The following is a 24,472-nucleotide window of genomic DNA, read 5'->3' as shown; positions in this document are numbered from 1 at the left end:
AAACCTCCACCCTAGCTAAATCCCGCCAACTGCTAACACATCTGTACCCAAGTAGTTTAAATGTAGCTGGAGAAAAATGCAACTGTATGTACTGGTCTCACTTTAATTCATGACCACAAATCTCAAATGGGCATTCACCAGTGCCTAGCAGTCTTACTACAGCTTCCTGGTATGTGAATTTCTTCTTTCTGCTAAACAGCTGATTTAATTTTCTTTTACATTTTCAAATCTTCTACATCCCTGCCCCTCCTCAGCTATGATCTCGCTTCATACTTCATTGAGAAAATAGGAGTACAATGATAACTCCCTTTTCTTCCACCAACATATCTGCAATCTATACATATACACTCTAACATTCTTTCTGTTAAAGTTAACATTTTTCTGTTCCTATCAATGGAGTGGCCCTTTTTTCTTTCCCCTCCAGCATTTTCCCTTTTTACTAAACCATTCTTACCATCATACAAATATACTCTAATGTCTTCATTCTTTAAAAAAAAAGGTCCTCCATTATCCTCACATTCTTCTCCAGCTACTATTCTGTTTCTCTACTCTCCTTCACAGCAAAATTTCCTGGCAATTGTAATCTTCTTCACTGCCTATTATTTCCTCAAGCATCCCTTCTATTCCAGTAAAGCAGCTCTGATCTTGGTCAGCAGAAAACTCCTTCAACGGCCGTTTCTTTTTTGTTTGTTTGTTTTGTTTTTTTTATTGAGTTATTGATAGGTTACAATCTTGTGAAATTTCAGTTGTACATTAATGTTTGTCAGTCGTGTTGTAGGTTCACCACTTCACCCTTTGTGCCCACCCCCCACCCCACCTTTCCCCTGGTATCCACTGAACTGTTCTTAGTCCATAATTTTAAATTCCTCATATGAGTGGAGTCATACACAGATTGTCCTTCTCTCGCTGGCTTATTTCACTTAACATAATTCTCTCAAGGTCCATCCATGTTATTGCAAATGGAATGATTTTGTTCTGTTTTGCAGCTGAGTAGTATTCCATTGTATATATGTACCACATCTTCTTTATCCATTCATCTGTTGCTGGACACTTAGGTTGCTTCCACGTCTTGGCTATTGTAAACAGTGCTGCAATAAACATTGGGGTGCATAAGACTTTCGGGATTGCTGACTTCAAGCTCTTTGGATAAATACCCAGTAGTGGGATGGCTGGATCGTATGGTAGTTCTATTTTTAATTTTTTGAGGAATCTCCGTACTGTTTTCCATAGTGGCTGCACCAGTTTGCATTCCCACCAGCAGTGTATGAGGGTTCCTTTTTCTCCGCAACCTCTCCAACATTTGTTGCTATTAGTTTTAGATATTTTGTCATTCTAATGGGTGTAAGGTGATATCTTAGTGTAGTTTTGATTTGCATTTCCCTGATGATCAGCGATGATGAGCATCTTTTCATGTGCCTATTGGCCATCAGTATATCTTCTTTGGAGAAATGTCTGTTCATGTCTCCAGCCCATTTTTTGATTGGGTTGTTTGATGTTTTGTGGTTGAGTTGCGAGAGTTCTTTATATATTATATATTTGTCAGATATATGACTTGCAAATATTTTTTCCCAGTTAGTGGGTTGGTTTTTTGTTTCAATCTTGTTTTCATTTGCCTTGAAGAAGCTCTTTAGTCTGATGAAGTCCCATTTGTTTATTCTTTCTATTGTTTCCCTTCTCTGAGAAGGCATGGTGTCCGAAAAGATCCTTTTAATACTGATGTCAAAGAGTGTACTGCCTACGTTTTCTTCCAGACGCCTTATGGTTTCAGGTCTCACCTTTAGGTCTTTGATCCATTTTGAGTTTATTTTGGTGAATGGCGAAAAAGAATGGTCAATTTTCATTCTTTTGCATGTGGCTTTCCAGTTTTCCCAGCACCATTTGTTGAAAAGACTTTCTTTTCTCCATTGTATGCCCTCAGCTCCTTTGTCAAAGATAAGCTGTCCATAGATGTGTGGTTTTATTTCTGGGCTTTCAATTCTGTTCCATTGATCTGTGCACCTGCTTTTGTACCAGTACCATGCTGTTTTGATTACTGTAGCTTTGTAGTATGTTTTGAAGTCAGGGATTGTGATGCCTCCCGTTTTGTTCTTTTTTCTCAGGATTGCTTTAGAAATTCGGGGTCTTTTGTGGCCCATATGAATTTTAGGATTCTTTGTTCTAATTCTGTAAAGAATGTCATTGGGATTCTGATTGGGATGGCATTGAATCTGTAGATTGCTTTAGGTAGAACGGACATTTTAACTATGTTTATTCTTCCAATCCATGTACATGGAATGTCTTTCCATCTCCTTATGTCGTCATCCAATTCTCTCAGAAAGGCCTTGTAATTTTCATTATATAGGTCCTTCACTTCCTTAGTTAAATTTACCCCAAGGTATTTTATTCTTTTTGTTGCGATTGTGAATGGTATTGTATTCTTGAGTTCTTTTTCTGTTGGTTCATTACTGGAGTATAGAAATGCTACTGATTAATGCAAATTGATTTTATACCCTGCAACTTTGCTGTAGTTGTTGATTACTTCTAACAGTTTTCCAATGGATTCTTTGGGGTTTTCTATATATAAGATCATGTCGTCTGCAAACAGCGAGAGTTTCACTTCTTCCCTCCCTATTTGGATTCCTTTTATTCCTTTTTCTTGCCTGATTGCTCTGGCCAGGACCTCCAGTACTATGTTAAATAAGAGTGGTGATAGAGGGCATCCTTGTCTGGTTCCTGTTTTCAGGGGGATGGCGTTCAGTTTTTGCCCATTGAGTATGATGTTGGCTATGGGTTTGTCATATATGGCCTTTATTATGTTGAGGTAGTTTCCTTCTATGCCCATTTTGTTCAGAGTTTTTATCATAAATGGCTGTTGGATCTTGTCAAATGCCTTCTCTGCATCTATTGAGATGATCATGTGGTTTTTATTCCTCAGTTTGTTGATGTGGTGTATCACGTTGATTGATTTGTGGATGTTGAACCATCCCTGTGTCCCTGGTATGAATCCCACCTGATCATGATGTATGCTTCTTTTGATGAATTGCTGAATTCTGGTTGTCAATGGCCGTTTCTTAATCGTGGTCTTTATTGACGTCTTGACTTCGTTTGGTACAGTTCATGAAATACTTCTTTACAAAATTCTTCTCTTCGTCTTTTTCCTTGGTGTATATTCCCTCTCCATTTCCTTTACTGCTATTCTTCTCATCAAGGATCTCTTCCAGAGGCCCAGGATATAGTCCTGGAATATTCCAATTATCTTTTCTTTCTACATCTCTAGGTAATGGATTAAATACTTTTTACAAACCATGGACTCTCAAATTTATTTCCCTGTCCTTAATGTTACAGCTGTACTCCAGACTCATATTTACTTGCCTGCATCTGTTGGCTCTCCTAATAGACATTTTAAACTCAACATAGCCAAAACAGAATTATTGATTTCTGCTACAGACCACACCCCAACACACATGTACCACAGGCTTCCTCATCTCAGTAAAAGGTATCACCACGCGCCCAGTTGGTTGAAGCCAAAAAAATCCAGAAGTCATCTTTGATCCCTCTTTCCTTACCATTCCCCCATATCTAGTGGATAAGGCTATCAACTCTACTACCAAAAAATTTCCTAAATCCTTCATTTATCACCATTCCCATTATTACATTGATTCAAACCACAGTCTTTTACCTGGACTACTGCAGCTGGACTTTCTGCCCTCATTCTGGCCTTTCCACAGTCCATTTTGCTCACAGCAAATGATCTGTTTAAAAAGTCAGATCATGTCACTCATTGTCTTAGAATGCAGGATAAAGTCTTTGCCCCACATGACTTGGCCGCTGCCTACCTCTCCAACCTCATCTTTTACTTTTGTCTCTCTTACTATTCTACAACCATTCTGGGCTTCTTTTTGATTCTTGAACACAGTGAGCTTGTTCCTGCATTAGGGCCTTTGTGCCAGTTAGTCCCTTGTCCTAGAGTCTTTCCCTAGATCTTTATATGACTGGCCCCTTGTCCTTCATGTTACAGCTTTATAATGTCACTTTCTTAGAATGATCTTCCCTGATCGTCAGTCTTAAGTAGCCCCTGACCTCCATCACCCTACCCAGTCACACATGCTCACATCACCTATTTTATTTTAAACACTGATTTTCTTGTTAATTTGTATGTGTATATTTGTCTCACCCAAATTGAATGTTAACGTCACATGACCAAGGACTTTGTATTATGCCTCACTGAAACCTAAATGCTCAGAATTGTACGTGTCTGTTTTTTATTGACTGAATTTATAAAAGAATAGAGACCTAGACCTCAAGTTGAGGTTATCACTTATATCATTCTCATCTGTAATATTAAGATATATGTTGAGGACATGAGTCCCAGAGACAGTTTCTGACAGAATAATTTGCTATGAGGAGTAATGCCTCAGCTCACTTTACTGTTTCTAGCCGAGCTACTGACCAGTGCAGAGAAGAGAGCAGAAATGCAGAAACAGATTGAAGAGATGGAGAAGAAGCTAAAAGAAATCCAAACTATTCAGCAAGAAAGAGCAGATGATCAGGTCATTTCCATTTTTTTAATACACAAAACTAATGCTTATTGAACCAAATTTAAACAATATAAAAGTATAGAAGGTAAAAGTCATCTCGACCGCCTTCAGAGTTTCTAGTCATTTCTTAGCTATTAGTAGCAGCAAAATTGAGCAGGAAAGTTATTTAGCAGGTGACTTTAAATGGAATATGTGGCATGTGATATAAGTGATGCAATTTATTGACTTCTTAGTTATACTCTAAACCATTGTTTTGTTACTTCTGACTCCAACTTTTTATTTTAGCCATATTCCATTAAAATGAGGTTATCTGAAGAAATTCGGTATATGCTTGGCCCTGCTCAGTTGAGTACAACAGTCCCAGTTTATACTAACCACATAAATTATTAGAAAGAACTTGTGGTACAGACATTTTATGTGGTTAGTGGATATCTAGGGAAAAGTATAGTAAAGCTAATTTTGTAAAGCTTGGAAATAGGTAGCATTTTCTAGATAGGAGGGATACATTGATTTTGTTTGTTTAATGCAAATAGCAAGAAGAGAAGATGCCTACAAAGGAGGCAGCTGAATTTCGAATTGCTTCAGAGTCTCAGGAAATACCAGGAGTGGCTCTATCCAATTCTCTTTGTCCAGTAAACGCTTGTGCCAGGTAGGACCACATTGGTGGAAGGGACAGTGCTTATAGGAGGGCATTTAGAACTGACCTTTTACTCTCTACTGACTTGAATTCTCCTTGATTTTTATAGTATCAAGAAGACATGATTTTTGCAAGTCTCTGTCTCAAAATAAGCTTTGATGCTGATGAAGGAGAACAGAGTACTGACTTCCATTAAAAAAAAATACATGTTTCCTATAGAAACAATCAGATATAAATAATTTTTTAAAAGATAAACCACCCATTTCCACCATCAAGAGATAACTACTATTAACATTGGTACATCTCTCCTTATGTGTCCTGTTCTTGTTTTGTTTTATAAAACTGAGAGTTTACCATTTTTGTAATCTGTTTATACTGTTAATGTAACTTAACATCTATTATCAAATATACTTCAATAACAATTTTAATGACTGAAGGTTCTATCTTCTTAAAGAATTTGGACTGACAGTGCTAGAATATTTTCTTTACCTTAGAGCAAAGATGATATTTATTGAAAAACCCTCTTGGACTTTTAAGAATTAAATAATTCTTTCTGTGGGTACTAAGCATGTGTTTTAAAACAAGTTTCTTCACAGGGAGACTTCACTTGCAGAAAACATTTGGCAAGAACAACCTCATTCTGAAGGTGGGCTGTATTTGACAATCTCATGAAGAACTTGCTGATAACAAATGCTTTAGTAACGAGTTGTAAATATTTTTCTTAATTATGGTAAAGGGAGTTGAAAGAAGGCAGAGGGGGTACTAAGGTATTATTGTATCTTTGAATCATGGAATTCAGTTATAAGCATATGATTCAAGATAGGATAGACATTTGAAAGAGTACTTTCATAAAATTCCTCAGTGCTTTGAAACATTTGGTTTAAATGTAAATTTAAATTTATGCTAACTACCAAATAATCTTCCACTTTAGCTAGTGTACACTCAGTTAAGCATATCAATAGTACCCAGCAGCCAAGACTGGAAAGTGGTCTTTTGGAAGAAAAAAAAAAGTCTTAAATCTAAACCTACTTTATATTTAAATTTGTTCTCTTTTCCATTCAGAAACATGTTAAAAGTGGCAAAACCGGGGCCGGCCCTGTGGCTGAGTGGTTAAGTTCACCTGCTCCGCTTTGGTGGCCCAGGGTTTCACTGGTTGGATCCTGGGTGCAGACATGGCACCATTCACCAGGGCTTGTTGAGGCGGCGTCCCACATGCCACAATTAGAAGGACCCACAGCTGAAATATGCAGCTATGTACTGGGGGGATTTGGGGAGAAAAAGCAAAAAAAAAGAAAAAAGTGGTAAAAACATGAGTATCCACCTATAAGTAGTTTTTTAAAAACCGTTAAATAGAATCTGATTAAACCTCTGATTCAATTTATAGGAAATATAAATCATGGAGGAACATGTTAAACAACACAGGAGGATGTGGCAAAAAATCCAGCATTATGGGGCAAACAACCCAGTTTCTTCAACAAAATATTACTAAAGGAAAAAACCCCCCATGGAATAAAAGTGACTTAAAAGGCATTTCAGCCAGTCACAGTATATGAATCTTATTCTGCATTCCCAATGCAAACTTTCTAAAAAATTTTAGTAAAATGTGAAATTTGTGACTAGATATTTGATAGTCAGAAATTCTTAATTCTGTAGATATGATCATGTTTTGAGATTATACTTTTTAAAAAGACCCTCTCTGTTTCTATTTAGAAATATGTACTGAAATATTTACAGATGAAATGATATGATGTCTTGGATTTGCTTCACAATAATCCAGAGTTGCCTGGGTTTGGGCAATAGTAGTGGTGGTGGGGAATAAAGGTGAAACAAGGTCATCCTTGTTTAGATAATTGTTATTAAATGATCTCTCCTTTTATATGCTTGAAATTGTTTATTATGAAAAACAAACAGATTGCCTTTCTGCTTTCAAACAACACAAAATATTAATTGATCTAGTTGTCTTGAAGAATAGGGCATTTACTCTTGAGTATAAATCTAGTCTCTCTTTCTGTAGGTCCCCGTATACCTTTCTCCATTTTTGACGAGTTTCTTCTTTCAGAAAAAAAGAATATCAGGTTTGAGGTTTTTTGTTTTGTTTTAACACTGAAAAGTTTTCTATTATTATAAATGAGGATGAATTAGGGGGTTACTATATACATATGTTGACAGAAGAAAAAATGCTAAATGTAGTCTGTCTTTTTACAGTCCTCCTGAAGATCCCCCACGAGTTTTAGCCCAACGAAGACCCCTTGCAATTCTCAAAACTTCAGAAATCATCAACTCAAATGAGGATGTGTCTCCAGATGTTTGTGTAAGGAGCGGTATCCCTAAGTTAATATAGATGGACTAATGGATTGTTTCACTAAATTCTCACGAAAGTTTAGGGCTAAAATTAAAATCACTGGCTTGAAATAAGCACATTATTTATCTGAGAATGCAAATCAAAACTACAGTGAGATACTGCTTCACACGAACTAGGATGGCTATAATCAAAAAGACAGAAAATAACAAGTGTTGGTAAGGATGTGGAGAAGTTAGAACCCTCATACATTGCTGGTGGGAACGTAAAATGGTGCTTCCACTTTAGAAAACAGTTTTCTAGTTCCCCAAAATGTTAAACATAGAGTTCCCTCCTAGGCATATTTCCAAGAGAATTAAAAGCATGTGTTCACACAAAAAACTCATACGTGAATGTTCGTAGTGGCATCATTCATAATAGCCAAAAAATGAAAACAACCCAGTGTCCATGAGTTGATGCATGGAAAAACAAAATGTTGTATATCCATACAATGGAATATTCTTCAGCCATAGAAAGGAGTGAAGTACTGATACGTCTTACAACATGAAAGAACCTTGAAAACACTCTGCCAAATGAATGAAGCCAAACACAAAAAATTATATGGTTCCATTTATGTGAAATGTCCAGAATAGACAAATCCATAAAGACAGAAAGTAGACTAGGGATTTCCAGGAGATTAGAGAGAGGCGGGGTTGGAGAGTATAGGTATATAGTATCCTAATGGGTATAGGATTTTTTTGGGGAGTGATGAAAATGTTCTGGGGCTAGATAGTGCTGATGGTTGCACAACCTTGTGAATATACCGAAAACCACTAAAATCCACTCTTTAAAAGGGTGAGGTTTTGGTATGTGAATTATATCTCAATTTTTTAAAGTGGGGGAAAAAATCACTGTCTTAAAAGCCTTTAGCACTTTTTTTTAAAAACTGACATAGTAAAGCATCTTTGTTTTTATATCACATGCTTTTTGTGGCAATGAAAGTTATGTGGACCAACCATTTTTCTTTAGTAATGTTCTATTTTAACCTCTGTGGACTAGTGACATGATAATACTTAGGATAAAAGGACCCACCATAGACATTCAAGTCAAAGTAAATAACCTTTATCATTGACATTTCATTGAAAGTTTTAGGGAAGAAAATCATTCCTCTCTTCAAACTAGCATCTGGAAACTTGTCTTGAGGTTGAAGAGAATTGAATATGTTTAATCTGAAGACTTTTAAGGGGAGATGTGATCAGTAGCTATAATGATTTCAAGCAGTGTGTTCTCCACATCCTAGGAAATGAATCACTCGGGAACTTTTTTAAACATGGTTTTCTTTTTTTTATTTATTGAGGTATATTTCATATCCAGTAAACTGCACAAATATTAATTTTACAGCTAGATGAATTTTTACATATGTGAATATCCATGCAATCTCCACCCAGATCAAAACAGAAAATTTCCAGCAACCCAGAGAGCCTAGTAAGTCGCTTATGACTAACAACTCAGGCCCTGTTTCAGCTATACTGCATTGGAATTACCAGGGATGAAGTCCAAGCATGTACTTTTGTCTGTTTTAAATACTTTCCCAGGTAATTCTGATAGTCCACTGACTGCTATGAAAAGATAACAGTGTAGAAGAGTAATTAATTACATACTATATTCTGGAGAACACCACCAGAGAACTTGATGAATAGATAGGCTGGATTTGGAGGCAGTGGTTCTAGGTTTAGCTGTTCAGGGATGGGCTGAATTGTTGAAGGAGTCAATCTTAATCAGTGTTTTTTGTCTTAAATTTTGTTAATAGATACCTACCGAAATTTTTTCCCCTAAAAAAGAAAATCACATTTAAAATATCTAAACTAATAGGGCTATAACTACTAATGAGTGGTATTTTCATGTAATGTATTCTTAGATAATAGACATCTATTTTACTTTAATCTTGTAATTTTTTAGCTACATTTATTGTTTCTTCTAGATATACCTCTCACCTCTGCTTACTAACATTGAGTCAGAAATTCAAAGTATGTGTCAAATTGGTAATGATCGAGAAAATTAATATCTAGTATCCACAAGGGTTATGAAATTGGCACAGTCTCTGAGGGCAGCTAGATAATATGTATAAGGAACCTTGGTGTTCATAAGCTTTTGGCCTGATAATTCTACTTTTAGGAATTTTTGTTAAGAAAAGTAACATATTTATAAAGGTTTACATGTGCAAGAAGATTTAAAATAGTTTTATAATGGTAAAAAACAGAGAATAACCTAAAAGAGTTGGTTAACTTCTGATAGACTCACAGTGTGACCATCAGGTTTTTGGTTTTTTGGGTGAGAAGATTTGCCCTAAGCTAACATCTGTTGCCAATCTGCCTCTTTTTTCTTTTGCTTGAGGAAGATTTGCCCCAAGCCAACATCTGTGCCAAACTGCCTCCACTTTATATGCAGCACACCCCCCATAGCATGGCTGACAAGTGGAGCTGGTTTGCGCTGGAGACCCAAACCCGCAAACCCAGGCCACTGAAGTGGAGTGCACAGAATTTTGACCACTCGGCCACAGAGCTGGCCCACATGACCATCATGTTTTTAAAGAATTTTAATAGCACAGAAAATATGCCAAAAATATGGGAAAGAATAGTATATAGTAGCATATATGCTATAATTTCACTTGTTTTAAAATCCCTTTTTTAAATGCATAGAATATACTGTGTATGTATCCTACCAGAGGTACATGGAAACTGCAGTTGCCTCTGGGGAGCAGGAATTGGAATGGAGATTGGGGTCAAATGCAGGAGGGAGACCTTTTCACTGTATTTCCTTTTAAACTAGTTGACTTTTTAAAACCATATACATGTATTACTTTTAAAGACACGCATATTTTAAATGTTTTCCTTTTTTTATACTTTATACTTTGTTTTTCATATTTTCTACCATGATCATGAATTATCTTTAAAAAATAAAATAAAAATTAAGTATTGGGCACAGAAGAAGAAGACTTAAAAACTAGGAGGATAGCAGATTATTAGAACATTTTTCTAGACCAAAGCCAGAAGAAAAATAGTATTAGTCTTAGGTGAAAATGGTTGGAAAAAAACTATTGTCCAGTATTTTTCCTTTGTGTGGAGAATCCTCACAGTGTATTTTTTGAGAAATATAGTTTGCTGTTTTCATGATACAAAACTTTTTTCCTCAAATTTTATGATGTGTTTTTTAAAATTGTCTTTTCCTAGAGGTTCTGATAAACTGCTTCTGTACCCTGTGGTGAAAATCACTTATCTGTGTCTCTGTAAATAAAACAGATAGGCCATTCATAAGCTCACTGAAATATTTCAGCTAAACTTTACGTGGTTTTTCTTTCAGGATGAATTTACAGGAATTGAGCCCTTGAGTGAGGATGCTATTATCACAGGTTTCAGAAATGTAACTATTTGTCCAAACCCAGAAGACACTTGTGACTTCGCTAGAGCAGCTCGTTTTGTATCCACTCCTTTTCATGAGATAGTATCCTTGAAGGAGCTCCCTTCCGACCCTGAGAGACTGTTGCAGGAAGAGGATCTAGATGTGAAGACCTCTGAGGACCAGCAGACTGCCTGCGGCACTATGTACAATCCGACTCTCAGCACCAAGAAGCTGAGGTGATTGGTCATTGTAGGTTGCACCAACCAGCTTGTTAGAGTGCTCTCTTATTCTGTGTGTGCTTGTCAGGTATAGCCTTCAGTTTTCGAGCTCTTACTACCTGCCAGGTACTGTGCTAAGTGCTTTTCATTCAGTGTCAGTGGGGTTTAATAAGTGATTTGAATATGAGGGTTAGAAGAAGCCAATTTTGATAGTTGTACTAAGAGTCCCAAGAGGATTATGCTATCTTTGAGGAAATGGCAAAGTGTACCTAATTGGGAGGAAGGAGGCATTTATTTTTCCTTTACTACTGAATTTAAAGTAATGGAAAAATAGCTTGGTACTGATTTCACATGGGCAACTAGAGAAGTACTTTTTTAAGTATCTTTTGCTAGAGAGGTGGAAATGAATAAAGAATAGGTATGAGGGAATGGCATGACTAAGCCTTATGATCTATCCATGTTTAAAAGTCGGCTAATTTAAACAAACTAATTCCAGTTTTAGGAATACTGTTTAATTGCCAATTTGTGCTTTTAAAATTGTAGTTTCAAACTTTTTCCCCCAAGAAATTTTTTATCACATTTGCTAGTATGTATTCACCTTGAGTTATGTGGGTTTCCCTTTTTCCTTCTTGACCTTTTCTTATTGAAGAGTAAAAAGTCCAGAAAAAGGATAAACAGGAAGAAAGTGTCTTAGTCAATGTGTCTCAATAGTTAAGAATAGATGTAGAATAGGCATTTACTATAGACTAGGTAAATAAAGCAAAAATTCAGTAATTTAATGCTGGGCATTCCTTGTCAACCAAACAAAGTTACCCCTGGTTAAACCTGTTGAATTATGAATCTGTTTCTGTTTCATGAAAATAATGGACTTTAAAAATGAAACTACTGAATATCAAATAAAATTATAACAAAGATAGGTTGATATGTATTATCCCTATGAAGATTGACTCCTTTGTGATTCTTTCAGCCCAATTATTGAAGACAGCCGTGAAGCCACACACTCCTCTGGGTTCTCTGGATCTTCTGCCTCAGTTGCAAGCACCTCCTCCATCAAATGTCTTCAAATTCCGGAGAAACTGGAGCTCACTAGTGAGACTGCGGGTGGGTTCAGATATACCACTTGTAAGCAAATATCCACATCCAAGTGTAGAGAGCGTACTTACCTCAGCAAACTGAGCTCTGTTTTTCTTCTCTAGAAAAGTTGCCATAAATTGTGAACTTTCTAGAATAAATTAATACTAACTGAACACAGTATCATAGAGACCTGAGATAGATGAGTGTTATTAGGTTAGCAGTGTCAATTGCACAATCTTTTTTTTCCCCCCTCCTCCATTATAATATCTATTTTAGGTTTTTTGCATGATTTTTCCCCCCAGACAACCCTATTCAGTCACCCTGGTGTTCAGAGTATCGCAGACAACTACTAAAATCGTTACCAGAGCTGAGTGCCTCTACAGAGTTTTTTGTGGAAGATAGACCAATGCCTAAGTTGGAAATAGAGAACGAAATTGAATTAGGTAAGTGTCACTGAATGCATTGTCATTATGAGTATGACAGTCTACAAATAATGACTTTTTTGTACTTGAGCTTGATGCTTGAGCACAATAAATATTTCTAGATTGTAAGAAACAGCATTATTGAAGTTTATATCCCAGTAACAATAGCAATTCTTCTTCTCTTGCAGTTTTTTTTTTTGTGAGGAAGATTTGCTCTGAGCTAACATCTGTTGCCAGTCTTCTTCTTTTTTTGTATGTGGGATGCCACCACAGCATGGCTTGATGAGCCTTGTGTAGGTCTGTGCCTGAGATCCGAACCTGCAAACCTAGGGCCCCCGAAGCACAGCACATGAACTTAACCTCTATGCAACCGGGCTGCACCCCACTACCTCCCACCTCCAATTTTTAACAAGTGAATTTGAAAAGTATTCTAGGTAGTACTAACTGGCAAATATGAAGTGCCTTTAGCTTTTAAACCAGGAAGTAAAATCCAGAGAGCTATACATATTTACAGTGATTTTTAAATGGAATCAAATTTTCTCAACAGGTAATGAGGATTATTGCATTAAACAAGAATATCTAAACTGTGAAGATTACAAATTATTCTGGGTGACACCAAGAAACTCTGCAGAATTAACCATAATAAAGGTAGGACTGATTCTTTGTCATTTCAATTATCTTGTAAATAATATGGGTTGAAGCAGTAACTGTGACCCCATGTACCATCAGATCCTTCTAATAGTCCTTAAGCTTCCTTATAGCAAAGTCTGTGAGGCATCAAGAAATCACTCACTGTTATATGCCAGGATCAGACATCAAAAATGAGAGGCTATTGTGTAAATCTCTTAATATGTCCAAATGTATTATCAATGTTATCTTTTTGAGGAAATCTCTCCTGAAATTTTCTGGCCTGCTCCAACCTGCACAATTACATTCTAGGCTTCACACGTACACAGTATCACCATCAAGTTTCCATTCACCATCATCCTTGGGATTCACAGTACCTCTTTCTTTTGTAGATGCCCAGCGATATTGGATACCATTTTTCCTTCTTTCTTGATTTAAGCCATCGTATTATAGTAGCTTCCTGAGAAAGGATGCATGGGATGTAAATTGTTTGAATCCTTGCATGTCAGACAATTGCTTATTCCTCATCTTGATTGGTAGTTTGGCTGGATATTAGAGTTCTAGGTTCAAAACTTTTTTCCTTAGAATTTTGAACATGAGCTCCATTATCTTTTGGCTTCTTTTTGCTTTTAAATTCTTTTGCCATTCTTTGTGTGTGACTGTTTTTCCCTCTCCCTGGATCCTTGTGGGACGTTGTGTTTCTTCCCAGTATTCTGAAATTTCACAATTACATGCTTTGGAAAAGTCTGTTATCACCCATATGCTAGACACTTGGTGGTCATTTCAATCTGGAAATTCCTTCAGTTCTGAGAAATTTTCTTCAAAGGATAAATTATTCTTCCCCTCAGTCCTCTCTGTTCTCTCATTCTAGAATTCCTTTTATTAAAATACATGATCTGGACAGATCCTTTAAAAATCTTATCTTTTTTCTCCTATTTTCTATCTCATTGTCTTTCTGCTTTACTTTCTGGAATGTTTTGTCAATTTTATTTTCACTCTTACTAGGTTTTTCATTTCTTTTCTCATGTATTTAATTTGCAAGAGCTCTTTTTTATGGTCAGAGTTTTCTTCTTTGTAGCATTCTGTTCTTTATTTCAAAGATGGAATATTCCTTAAATCTCTGAGTATATTAATGATGCTTTAAATTTTTTTCTCCCTGCATCATTGGTTTCCTGTTGTCTGTTCTGATCTCTGTCTTTCATATTAGAGGCTTTCTTTAAGTCTTTGGCTCTGTATTCATGTTTAAGTGTGGGACTCTAAAAGCTAATTGAAAGCTCTGTGTATTTGGAGGGACTTTGAAAGCTGTGGGCCTCGCTGTAGGATGATCTCACTTGGACATTTTATTGGAAAACCCCCAATCTTTTAGGTCTTTTCTCTTGGGCTGATCAGATCCCTCAGCAAATACTTCTGATTTCCCGCCTGGAGCGTATAGTCCTGGCTGCTAGCTTCCTGACAGCTGAGTTGGGAAAATTAGTCTGGAGAGTGGAGGGGCAGGGAGGTGTATCTTGATATTTGATATATAAACTTCCTTTTCCTCTTCTCCATGTGGTGTTCCCACCCTCCACAGCACCTGGTATCCTCTAGTCAAGAGCCCTTCTGTTTTATGCTCTCTGGGAATAAACTTCTGGACTTCTGGAATGGAGGAGAGGCAGTTGCTAGGCTGGGCCACAGGAGCAGGAGGGGAACTCTGGGGTCTACCTTCCTCTTTAACAGAGTTTTAACTCCTGTTTTAGCTCCACCTTCACCCTTACTCCCATAGGTAATTAGTGCCACAGTTTTATACTATAGGAAGATGGTCTTGCAGTATAAATTTGGGTGTTCTCAGTTTTCTCCACTGCTAGAATCACGTTTCCTTAGGTCTGCCAAGTAGTTACCTCTTGTTTCCTTTCCGGCATTGGTTGCTGCTGTGCCCTTTGTTCTACATTTATACCTTTAAAACATCCCTTCACTATTTTGTTTGTTGAGGTATTCGAAGGACTGGAGGGAGTGTTTTCAATTTGCCCACCGTAACCATCGATTCTAATTGCTCTTATTTTTTAAATATAATTTCTTACAGGTATCTTCTCAGCTTGTCCCATGGGACTTTTATATCAACCTCCAGTTACAGGAACGTTTAAATGAGGAGTGTGATAATTTGTGCAGCTGTTATCAGTACCAAGATGGCTGTATTGTTTGGCATCAGTATATAAACTGCTTCACCCTTCAGGTTTGCAATAATATAAAAACATAATTTAAAGTCCTCAAGTAGAGAGATTTGTCCTCCATTTAGCAAAGAAATTTAGAACAAAATTCCTGTTATTCTAGAAATAGACTAATTAAATCATAAATTAAAAGCATTGGTCAGTGTCTTTTCCCAAGTTATTTTGACCAAGAGCCTTTTTGGTATTTTTTTTTTTAACTTATGTCAATTTTCAAACATAAAAGTCAACAATTGTGCAATGACCCAGTCATCTAACTAAGATCATCATCAGCTCATGGCTGCCCTCTTTTTTTTTTCTTGTTTTTTTTCATAAGGAAGATTGGCCCTGCCCTAACACATATTGCCAATCTTCCTCTTTTTGCTTGAGGAAGAGTGGCCCTGAGCGAACATCTGTGCCCATCTTCCTCTATTTTGTATATGGGTTGCTGCCACAGCATGGCTTGATGACTGGTGTAGGTCTGTGCCCAGGATCCAAACCTGTGAACCCCAGGCTGCTGAAGTCAAGCGTGCCAAACTTAACCACTATGCCATCGGGCCAGCCCCAGCTCATGGCCACTCTTGTTTTCAATTCCTGGTCTGATAAATCCAACATCCCTGCCATGTCTGGTTCTGATGCTCTGTCTCTTCAAATTGTGTTTTTTGCCTTTTAGTATGCCTTATAATTTTTTTCTTAATAACCGGACATGATGTTCTGCTGGGTAGAAGGAACTGTTGTACATAGGCCTTTAGTAATGCAGTGATAAGGTGGGAGGGGAGGAGAAGCAGTGCATAGTCCTATGACTTATATTCTTGTATAGTGAGTGTCTGCCTCTGGACTGTGAACTTCACAAGTGTTTCTCAGTTTTTTTCTCCCCCCGTTACATGGGACAGGATGGCTAGAATGGGCTAGAGTCAGGTGTTTTCCTTCCCCAGGTCAGGTAGGTTCTAATAATACCCCAGCAGGTTACGCTCTGGTTAACTAATTTCTGCAGAGGACAGGGCTTGTTAAGAAGAACAACCATTTCAAAATGGTTCCTTTTCTGTTCCCTGTGCCGGAAGCATGAGAGGAATTTTTCTTCAATATTTACTGTGAAAACCTGGTCTCACTCCTAGAGGTAAAACTCGCAAAAGTGTGGAGATCTATATGCTTACAGATCCTAGAAGAATTGTTGATTTTTCGGTCTGTTAGCTTTTTACTTGTTAGGACAGAATGGCAACTTCCAAGCTCCTTACATAAGGAGTGGAAACCAGAGGTCTATTTTTGCCACTCTTGTTTTATCTATACTCCTCGCCACTGGATTATTTTTAGAACCCAAACACAATATATCATTTTATTCTTTGGAATGTTCTTAAGAAAGTTTTGTTGCTTATTTTGATGGTGATATGAATTCTCCGAAATGGTTGGAATGAGGATATTTTAAAAGTCCCATTTATAGAGCACCTATTATGGGCCAAGCTCATCATTGATTCTCTTATCCATTATTTCATCAAACTCTTAGAAACAATCCTGTAGGAGAGCAGTGTTGTTAAAACTGGGACAAAGACCCAACCTAGAGAGGAGCCCACGTTCTAGTCGAGAATAAGGAGGAGTGAACGCAGCAGTTACCAAGGCACTGAGTGTGAGTACAGTCACCCCAACTTCAGAAATACTGAGGTTTCTGTCCTTCTATTTCCAGGATCTTCTTCAACACAGTGAATTTATTACCCATGAAATAACAGTGTTGGTCATTTATAACCTTTTGACAGTAGTGGAGAAACTACACAAAGCAGAAATAGTCCATGGTGACTTGAGTCCAAGGAGTCTGATTCTTAGAAACAGGTTGGTCCTTTTCATTCTCATAATTCTGTCAGCTTTCTCTTAAAACATGGAAGTTGCCATTTTCTTTTGCCTTTTGATAAATGCCATATTGATGAACATAGTATGTTAAGAGAATATTTGATACGTTAGGGTCAATAATCATGAGGAATAGTTTAAAAGAATTCAAAGAAAAGAAAATACGTTGAGGAAATAACAGTAATTCAGAAAAAATAATCAACTACTCTGAGTATTGTGATGATTCCTATCAAGAAAAGACATAATATATGAATATTTGAGGGAATGGGAAGTGGATTGTCTAGTCTTTCTTTGAGTGGGGCCAGTGCGGATCAAGCGAGGATGTTAGCAAAGCCTCGGCGCTGCTCAGTTTCAAAGACCAAAGCTTAAGTCAGGCCGAATTGAGCTAATTGCCAAGAGAAGTGGGTAAAACCCGAGTGTAAATGCAGACTGTATCAAGAACAGGGGTTAGGGTTCAGATTAAACCCAGTTTAGCCATCAGGTTCAAGGGGTGAGCACAGAGCAGGAAATAAGAAATGAGGCCCAAATAATAAGAACTGAGAAACTAGAGAAAACATTGAGGCATGAACAAGGCAAGGATGGTCCGCGATTTTGTTTTCTGAAAAGGACTAGAGGACCAACACACCCTTTTAATGATCATTGATCTTGTGGTATTTGAGTAAAGCAGTCTGGTTTAAAGACGCTTTGTCTGCCCCAACCCTGTGTCTTGGGTAAGCAGGTAACTTACTCTCTGAGGTCATTGATGTACAATAAAAGTTAGAATCATTCTTTACATTTCTCCTGACTATCTGATAATGTTCTGTGGTGGCCGTGCACTATGGTTTAGCTATACTTTTTGTCACTAAACTAATCTTGACGTTCCCTGCTCGGCTGGACACTGCCGCAGCTCTTGCAGGTGCATTTTCATAACTAACCACGGGAGGGCGCTGTTGGATAGCTAGGACACACCTGCAGTACCTCTTTTTTTCCTTTCCTTTTTTTTTTCTTTTTTTAAAGACCAGCTATGCAGCTTCTTTCATGGCCTATTTTTATTATCTCTTTCTCTTAAATCTGAGCTTAGAATCCATGATCCTTATGATTTTAATAAGAACAATCAAGCTTTGAAGATAGTGGACTTTTCCTACAGTGTCGACCTTAGGGCACAGCTAGACGTCTTTACCCTCAGCGGCTTTCGGACTGTGCAGATCCTGGAAGGACAAAAGATTCTGGCTAACTGTTCTTCTCCCTACCAGGTAAGTGTACAACAAACCTGAGGAAATATGGAGAGGTTTCTTAATCTCTTTCTTATCTAGATAAGCCATGAAAGCTAGTGTTTACTGATATTGTCTCTCCTAGAATAGATGACCTAGTTTTCAAATATTACCAAGCCAAGCAAAACGTACCATTTTTCTGTCACAACACTGAAGAATATACACTTAGACATGCAGACACATGAGTAACTCAGTAACCTAAGTGTCAGGGCCATTTGTACCACTTATCTATGTGGTCTTTTATAAGTCATTTTCTGTGATCTTCTCTTTAGCATAAGGATAGCAGTGTACTCTGTGTACATCAGAATTGTTGTGAGGATTAGATGAAATGTATATAAAGAGAACATTAGGACAAATGTAACATGTTTTATATGGTAGCATTATATGTAAAAATCCCTTCTGACTCAGCTCTTACATATGGCATTTGCCGATTGCATCTGTAGCATGAACCTGAACTCATCACGTGGACCACATTTAGATCACAGCTGGAGTCCATGCAAATTCAATAGGTCTACAAATTTGAATCTGACAGTTCAGATCCTTTTGTCATCTTTCGTTCTTAAGGATAATTCCTAAAGTTGGCTCTATTGATCACTTCTTTGGGGAGCTTCTCCCTTTACTGTAGGGTAAAGAACAGTCTACGAAAATGTGTCATAAAGTAAACTTAGTTAAGCATTATAATACCTTTCAACTTCCTACATAAACAAATTGCCATGATAGTAGCAGAGAATTATTTTAGCTGATGGTGCTTTTTGTGATTTCAGGTAGATCTGTTTGGTATAGCAGATTTAGCACATTTACTATTGTTCAAGGAACACCTACAGGTCTTCTGGGATGGGTCCCTCTGGAAACTTAGCCAAAGCGTTTCTGAGTAAGTATTGTGATTTCAGGGTCTTTGCTTATCCAAATAATTTTCTCTTTGTCTTGGGTGCTCTCTCTGCTTTGGCAGCTTTAGTTTGCTTAGTCCAAATGCTATGATTCCATTAATTTTAACCAGCTTTTGTCAGTGGAGCACCTAGTGCAGGACCGAGGAATTGCTAATTAAAGATAAGAGTCAAGCTATTCAGACTTCAGGCATCATTCTGGACCTAGATGTATCATGTAGACTGCAACTGTGGTATGGAAGCCTCTCAGTTTAGAAGTGTTAATTAAACTATTTTGTGAGATAATTTCCTAGCCAATTGGTGTTAGCCTTACCCCCTTTTTTAATAGTTACTGTTATCAAAAGTTAATAAACGTCTCTTGAAGAGAGTTAAGTGTCTAAATTATATACTAATTTTAGGCTCTTATTTATTTAATGAACCCAAGCTTTTAGGCTCTTATTTATTTAAGGAACCCAAGCAGAGAACTGAATCTCCTTGGTGAAGAAGTCAATGCTTTCTTATTAAGAGCTGCTTGGTCTCAGAACCTTAGTACTCCCTCAAGCCTGCTCATGAAACTTATTAAATATTCCAAGTTCCTCTTTAGCTTATCATAGCTAATGACTTCCCAGAATAAGCTCACCAATCTACCACTTATTGGTACATTCTTTAGTTAAAAAAATATATAATAGTGTTGAAGATTTGACATTCTTTCTCCTTCATGCCCCCCTCCCAACAATTCAATTGTATTTTTTCCTTTAATTAATTCAGAATTTGGCCAGTCTTGTCTCTATCATATACTCTAAAAATGGGCTTCAGGTATAATATAAGACATACAGGATAGATTCAAGTGTCTCCAGCTGGTTATAGTCCTAGGCAGGTCTAACACAAACAGGCACAAGTCGGGTCACTGGGGGTTTCCTCACAGCCCTGCCTTAGACAATACAGTCGGCCCTCTGTATCCGTGGGTTCTGCATCTGCAGAGTCAACCGATCTTGGATCCAAAGATCTTCACTGTTGCGTCTGCACCGAACATGTACAGACTTTTTTCTTGTCATTTATTCCCTAAACAATACAGTATAACAACTATTTACATAGCATTTACATTGTATTAGGTATTATAAGTAATCTAGAAATGATTTAAAGTGTACGGAAGGATGTGTGTAGGTTAGAGGCAAATATGATGCATTTTATATAAGGGACTTGAGTGTCCACAGATTTTGGTATCCACAGGGGTCCTGGAACCATTCCCCTGCCGATTCCAAGGGATGACTGTAATAGAAGCTTCTCTGATTTTAAAAAAAAGAAGATACAAACATCATAGATTTAAGCAGTAGTTACTTCAGTCAAGCTTAGGATTCTCAGAGGATTGTGAAGATAATAAACCACTGGGTAGGGGGAGAGGGGGAGCTGTAGTCTTTCTAATGACCTAGACTTCAGGAAAATTAGAGGAGAGACAAAATTCATTTTTGTTCTATTTGTATAAGAGAAGTGCTGCATCTTAGTACACAGAGGAACTTTATAGTGTCAGATGAGAGACTTTCTTCCCCTTTACGTGCATTGTATTATAGCTTTTCTCACTATGGTAGTCTTTTTCTTTTTCGTAGTTCCACCCTGGGCTTTCAAAGGACTACTTGCATGATCTCTAACCCTAGAGTTCTAGGTATTACCTTAAATCATCTTGGTGCATAAATGTACCACTGAGTTAAACACAGAAAGAAGTCTAACTGTTATATGCCTGATTTGATGGAAATGGTTTTATATATTTTTAGGCTAAAAGATGGTGAATTGTGGAATAAATTCTTTGTGCGGATTCTGAATGCCAGTGATGAGTCCACAGTGTCTGTTCTGAGGGAACTTGCAGCAGAAATGAATGAGGTGTTTGATACCACATTCCAAAGTCACCTGAACAAAGCTTTATGGAAGGTGGGGACGTTAATCAGTCCTGGGGCTTTGCTCTTCCAGCAAGATAGGCAATCAGCTCTCTCACAGATTCCTGCCTAAAACCAGTGGTTGTATTGTGGAACGCAGGACCCGGATATGCTAGAATTAATTTAGGACACATTTAGATACACTACCAACACTTTCCTACCCTTGGGAGAGGTATATTTCTAGATAACTGGCATTTTTTACACAGTGATGTACGTACTCTTGGCCTTGTCTAACTTTTAAAGAACTGTTTTATTCTAAACGGATTCCATATGAATGGGTGCCACGTTGTCATTTAACACATTTGTCTCTACATTTCCCTTTTGTAATTTGTGACATGTACCCTTATGATCACTCTGTATTTTGTAAATAATAAAATAGTATTTGTTAAATTTGTGCTTCTAACATCTCATCTACTTTTTTTCAACTAAGATAATAAATGGCTTGATTTTGCAGACAGAAGTTATTTTACCATGAAAATGTATATATCCTAGACTTGGAACTGCCATGATAGGATCATAATAAGAGAGAATAGCCAACCATTCCTTTAGGTGTTCCCAACCTTCCACTAAGTGGTCTAGAGTGAAAAGTAAATGAAATGATTTGCACAAGGCCAAATTTCCTTAAATTTCAAGTGGCAAAATTGTTTTCATTATATTTTAATGTTTCTGTTTTTTATCCACCAGGCCCCTTGGTCTATTTATGTTATCTAGTGGTGCTGATGCTACTGAGTCTCTTGATTAGGACTGTGTCTGTTAGAAAGGAAAAGAAAAGATTTTGAATGGGGTCTAGCAACCTTTCAGAAATGGAATAATCTCCATTCTGTTACTTGCAGAATGACTGGGTAGGGGCAAGGTTAATGAAAGAATAGAAGGGAGTTTTGTTGTTTGGAAGATTTGAAGGGACAGAAGATCAGAATAAAAGGATAACTTGGAAGCATGGATAATTCAGGAGAGAATAAGTCTAGTTTAAGTATTGGACCCCCAAATGGAAGCATGAATTACACCTGGCCTTGGGGATAAGGAAGAAAATTGGTAGAAAAAAGGCAATGAAAACTATCTTATTTCATATCTAAATATCAAAATTATCAAACGTGCCTCCATATTGGTGCCTGGTTTATTTTATTTTGTTTTTTATTTTTTACTCTAGTTGATCACTGTTACTGCTTTAAGATTGCTGGAAAGCAGAAAATTCTAAGTATATCTCAACTAAAAATATTTCAGCATGTATAATTGAGGCACTGAAACATGACTTGGATCTGAAAGATAAGCAGCTTAGAAATTTTTGCTCTTAACCAAAATATGACTTCAAACATTTTCATCTTTGCTTCTGGTACAAGTGATATTGTAAAATTATATATCTGTATCTTTTATGTAATTGAACCCTTCCACCCCTCTGCTCTCCTCATTTCTCAAGCCACCACTTCGACACGTAAAGTCATTCCTCTGAGGCTGGATGGTAAATTTAGGTTCTTAACGTAGGCTTAGCCGCCATCTAGTGAATTCTTCAGCAGTCTTGATGGCAAGGCTGACAAACCACTGCTCTCTAAAGCCTCTCCTCAAAGTCCACTCTGAGGAGAGGAAGGGGAATCTGAGGGAGCTGCTTTGTCAGAGAACTTGCAACTGTTTGCCACCTCTCCCTCCATTCGCATTCCCTCCAACCCTGACCCTTCTTCCGAGAGGGGAGAAAACAGGACCTGACCACTTGGAACCTCGAATGTCTTCGTGTTCTCTTTGCCTGAGCATCAAGGCACAAAGCGGGTGCAGTTCCATCTCCCTTATGTTTTATGCTTCTTTGTCTTGGGAGAAGAAAGTCTCTGTTTTTTGGCAGAAGCTTCAAGTGGTTCTTATTTCTTGTCTCACTAAGGCAGGAAGAGCATAACAATGGACCTGAAAAAGAAAAGCACAGCTGAAAAGACAGGATTTTCACTTCTGTTTGAAAAGAGACTATGAAACATATAGTGCCTCACCATTCACAGTACATCCGCTAATCTACCACGGGTGGAGCCTTCATCCTCCTGTGACAGTTGTATGGGAAACCTTCCACTCAAGTCAGAGTGTTCTAACTCATGCCAAACCTGAATCTGGAAATAAAAAGGTTTCCTATAGCATAGGACTTTAGACTGTTAGTTGAACTATTATCTCAAGGTAGATAAGAAAGCCTTTCAGACGGTTAGCACAAGACTTTGAAATGAAATTCTTGATATGTTTCAGCTAAAGTCTTCACAGACAGCAAAGAAATGCTTCTTTTCTGTTGCATCAGAAAATGAGGAACTCTTCCTCCAACTGCACCAGCTCTTTCTAATATGCCAAAATTTGCTTCCAATCTGGCTCCTCAAATTAAGACTTCCCTAGTGAGGAAGATATATTTTTTTAAAAAAATTCTAATATAGCACACTTTGACCTTAATGAAGCGCTTAGTTCCACCAAAGACACAAGAAGCCGTGAATATTTAGTAAGATAAAGGTGGCATTTCAATTCAGTATGGGAAATGATGGATTATTCAATACCTGATGTTGAGACACTGGATTAGGGTTTGAACACTATTGCCACTGCCACCGCTAGTTTATACAGCACCTTTGTGCAAATTAGAAAAAGCCCCCTTTGTCTAGTGGATTCAGTACCTCCCAGTGCACCATCGCCTGACTGAACTTCAGCCCCCGCTTATCCCCTCAGCCTGGTGCCCTTGTGCAGTGAATACACTGTGTGGCCATATGAGGTGGTCATGATATTTGCATCATCTTTCATTTGCATTATCTCCAGGTCTCATAACTGGTCTCTGTGCGTCCCGCACGCACCTCCAGTCATCTCAGAACCCTCCAGTGGCTTCCCATCTTACAGGCACAAAATCCAAAGTCCTTGTCACAGCCCACAAGACCCTACTGGCCCTGACTCCGCTGTTCCCTGCCTCCTCTTCCTTGCTCACTTCGCTCTAGCCTGTCCACCCCCTTGCCGCTCCTCAAACATGCCACCTAGTTTCTCTCCTTACAGCCTCTTTGCTTGCCATTCCTTACGCCTGGAATGTTCTTTCCTGATCTTCAAGTGGATTACTCTCTTAGTTCCCCTCAGATGTCTTCTCAAGTCTCCACCCTGTTAGAGAGGCCTGCCCTGGCCAATCTGTACACAATAGCATCCTACACACACACTGCTGTCCCTTTCTATCCCTCTACGTTGCTTGAGTTTTTCCATAGCACCTGTCACCACCTCACGCGCATGTGTGTGTATGTATAATTGTTTTCCTGTATTCCA

The 24,472-nt window shown here is 37.8% G+C and overlaps 1 protein-coding gene across 1 annotated transcript in view; it reads left to right on the top strand.

Annotated features, from left to right (window-relative positions):
- The window catches only part of BUB1B (BUB1 mitotic checkpoint serine/threonine kinase B), a 51,138-nt gene extending 29,522 nt beyond the window's left edge, over positions 1-21,616 (top strand). Inside the window, exons 10-23 of the mRNA XM_008536348.2 lie at positions 4,417-4,529; positions 5,051-5,166; positions 5,751-5,800; positions 7,169-7,229; positions 7,360-7,465; positions 10,793-11,067; positions 12,017-12,150; positions 12,426-12,566; positions 13,093-13,193; positions 15,229-15,378; positions 17,028-17,170; positions 18,246-18,417; positions 19,200-19,306; positions 21,068-21,616. Of these exons, the coding sequence (XP_008534570.1) occupies positions 4,417-4,529; positions 5,051-5,166; positions 5,751-5,800; positions 7,169-7,229; positions 7,360-7,465; positions 10,793-11,067; positions 12,017-12,150; positions 12,426-12,566; positions 13,093-13,193; positions 15,229-15,378; positions 17,028-17,170; positions 18,246-18,417; positions 19,200-19,306; positions 21,068-21,299 (1,901 nt within the window). The 3' untranslated portion in view covers positions 21,300-21,616. The remainder of the gene's footprint in view (positions 1-4,416; positions 4,530-5,050; positions 5,167-5,750; positions 5,801-7,168; positions 7,230-7,359; positions 7,466-10,792; positions 11,068-12,016; positions 12,151-12,425; positions 12,567-13,092; positions 13,194-15,228; positions 15,379-17,027; positions 17,171-18,245; positions 18,418-19,199; positions 19,307-21,067) is intronic.
- Positions 21,617-24,472: the final 2,856 nt, after the last annotated feature.

This window comes from Equus przewalskii, chromosome 1, assembly GCF_037783145.1.
Source record: "Equus przewalskii isolate Varuska chromosome 1, EquPr2, whole genome shotgun sequence".
NCBI classification, from domain to species: Eukaryota; Metazoa; Chordata; class Mammalia; order Perissodactyla; family Equidae; genus Equus; species Equus przewalskii.
The sequence above is the reverse complement of the archived record's forward strand: the minus strand, read 5'-3'. Positions and strand labels throughout refer to the sequence as shown.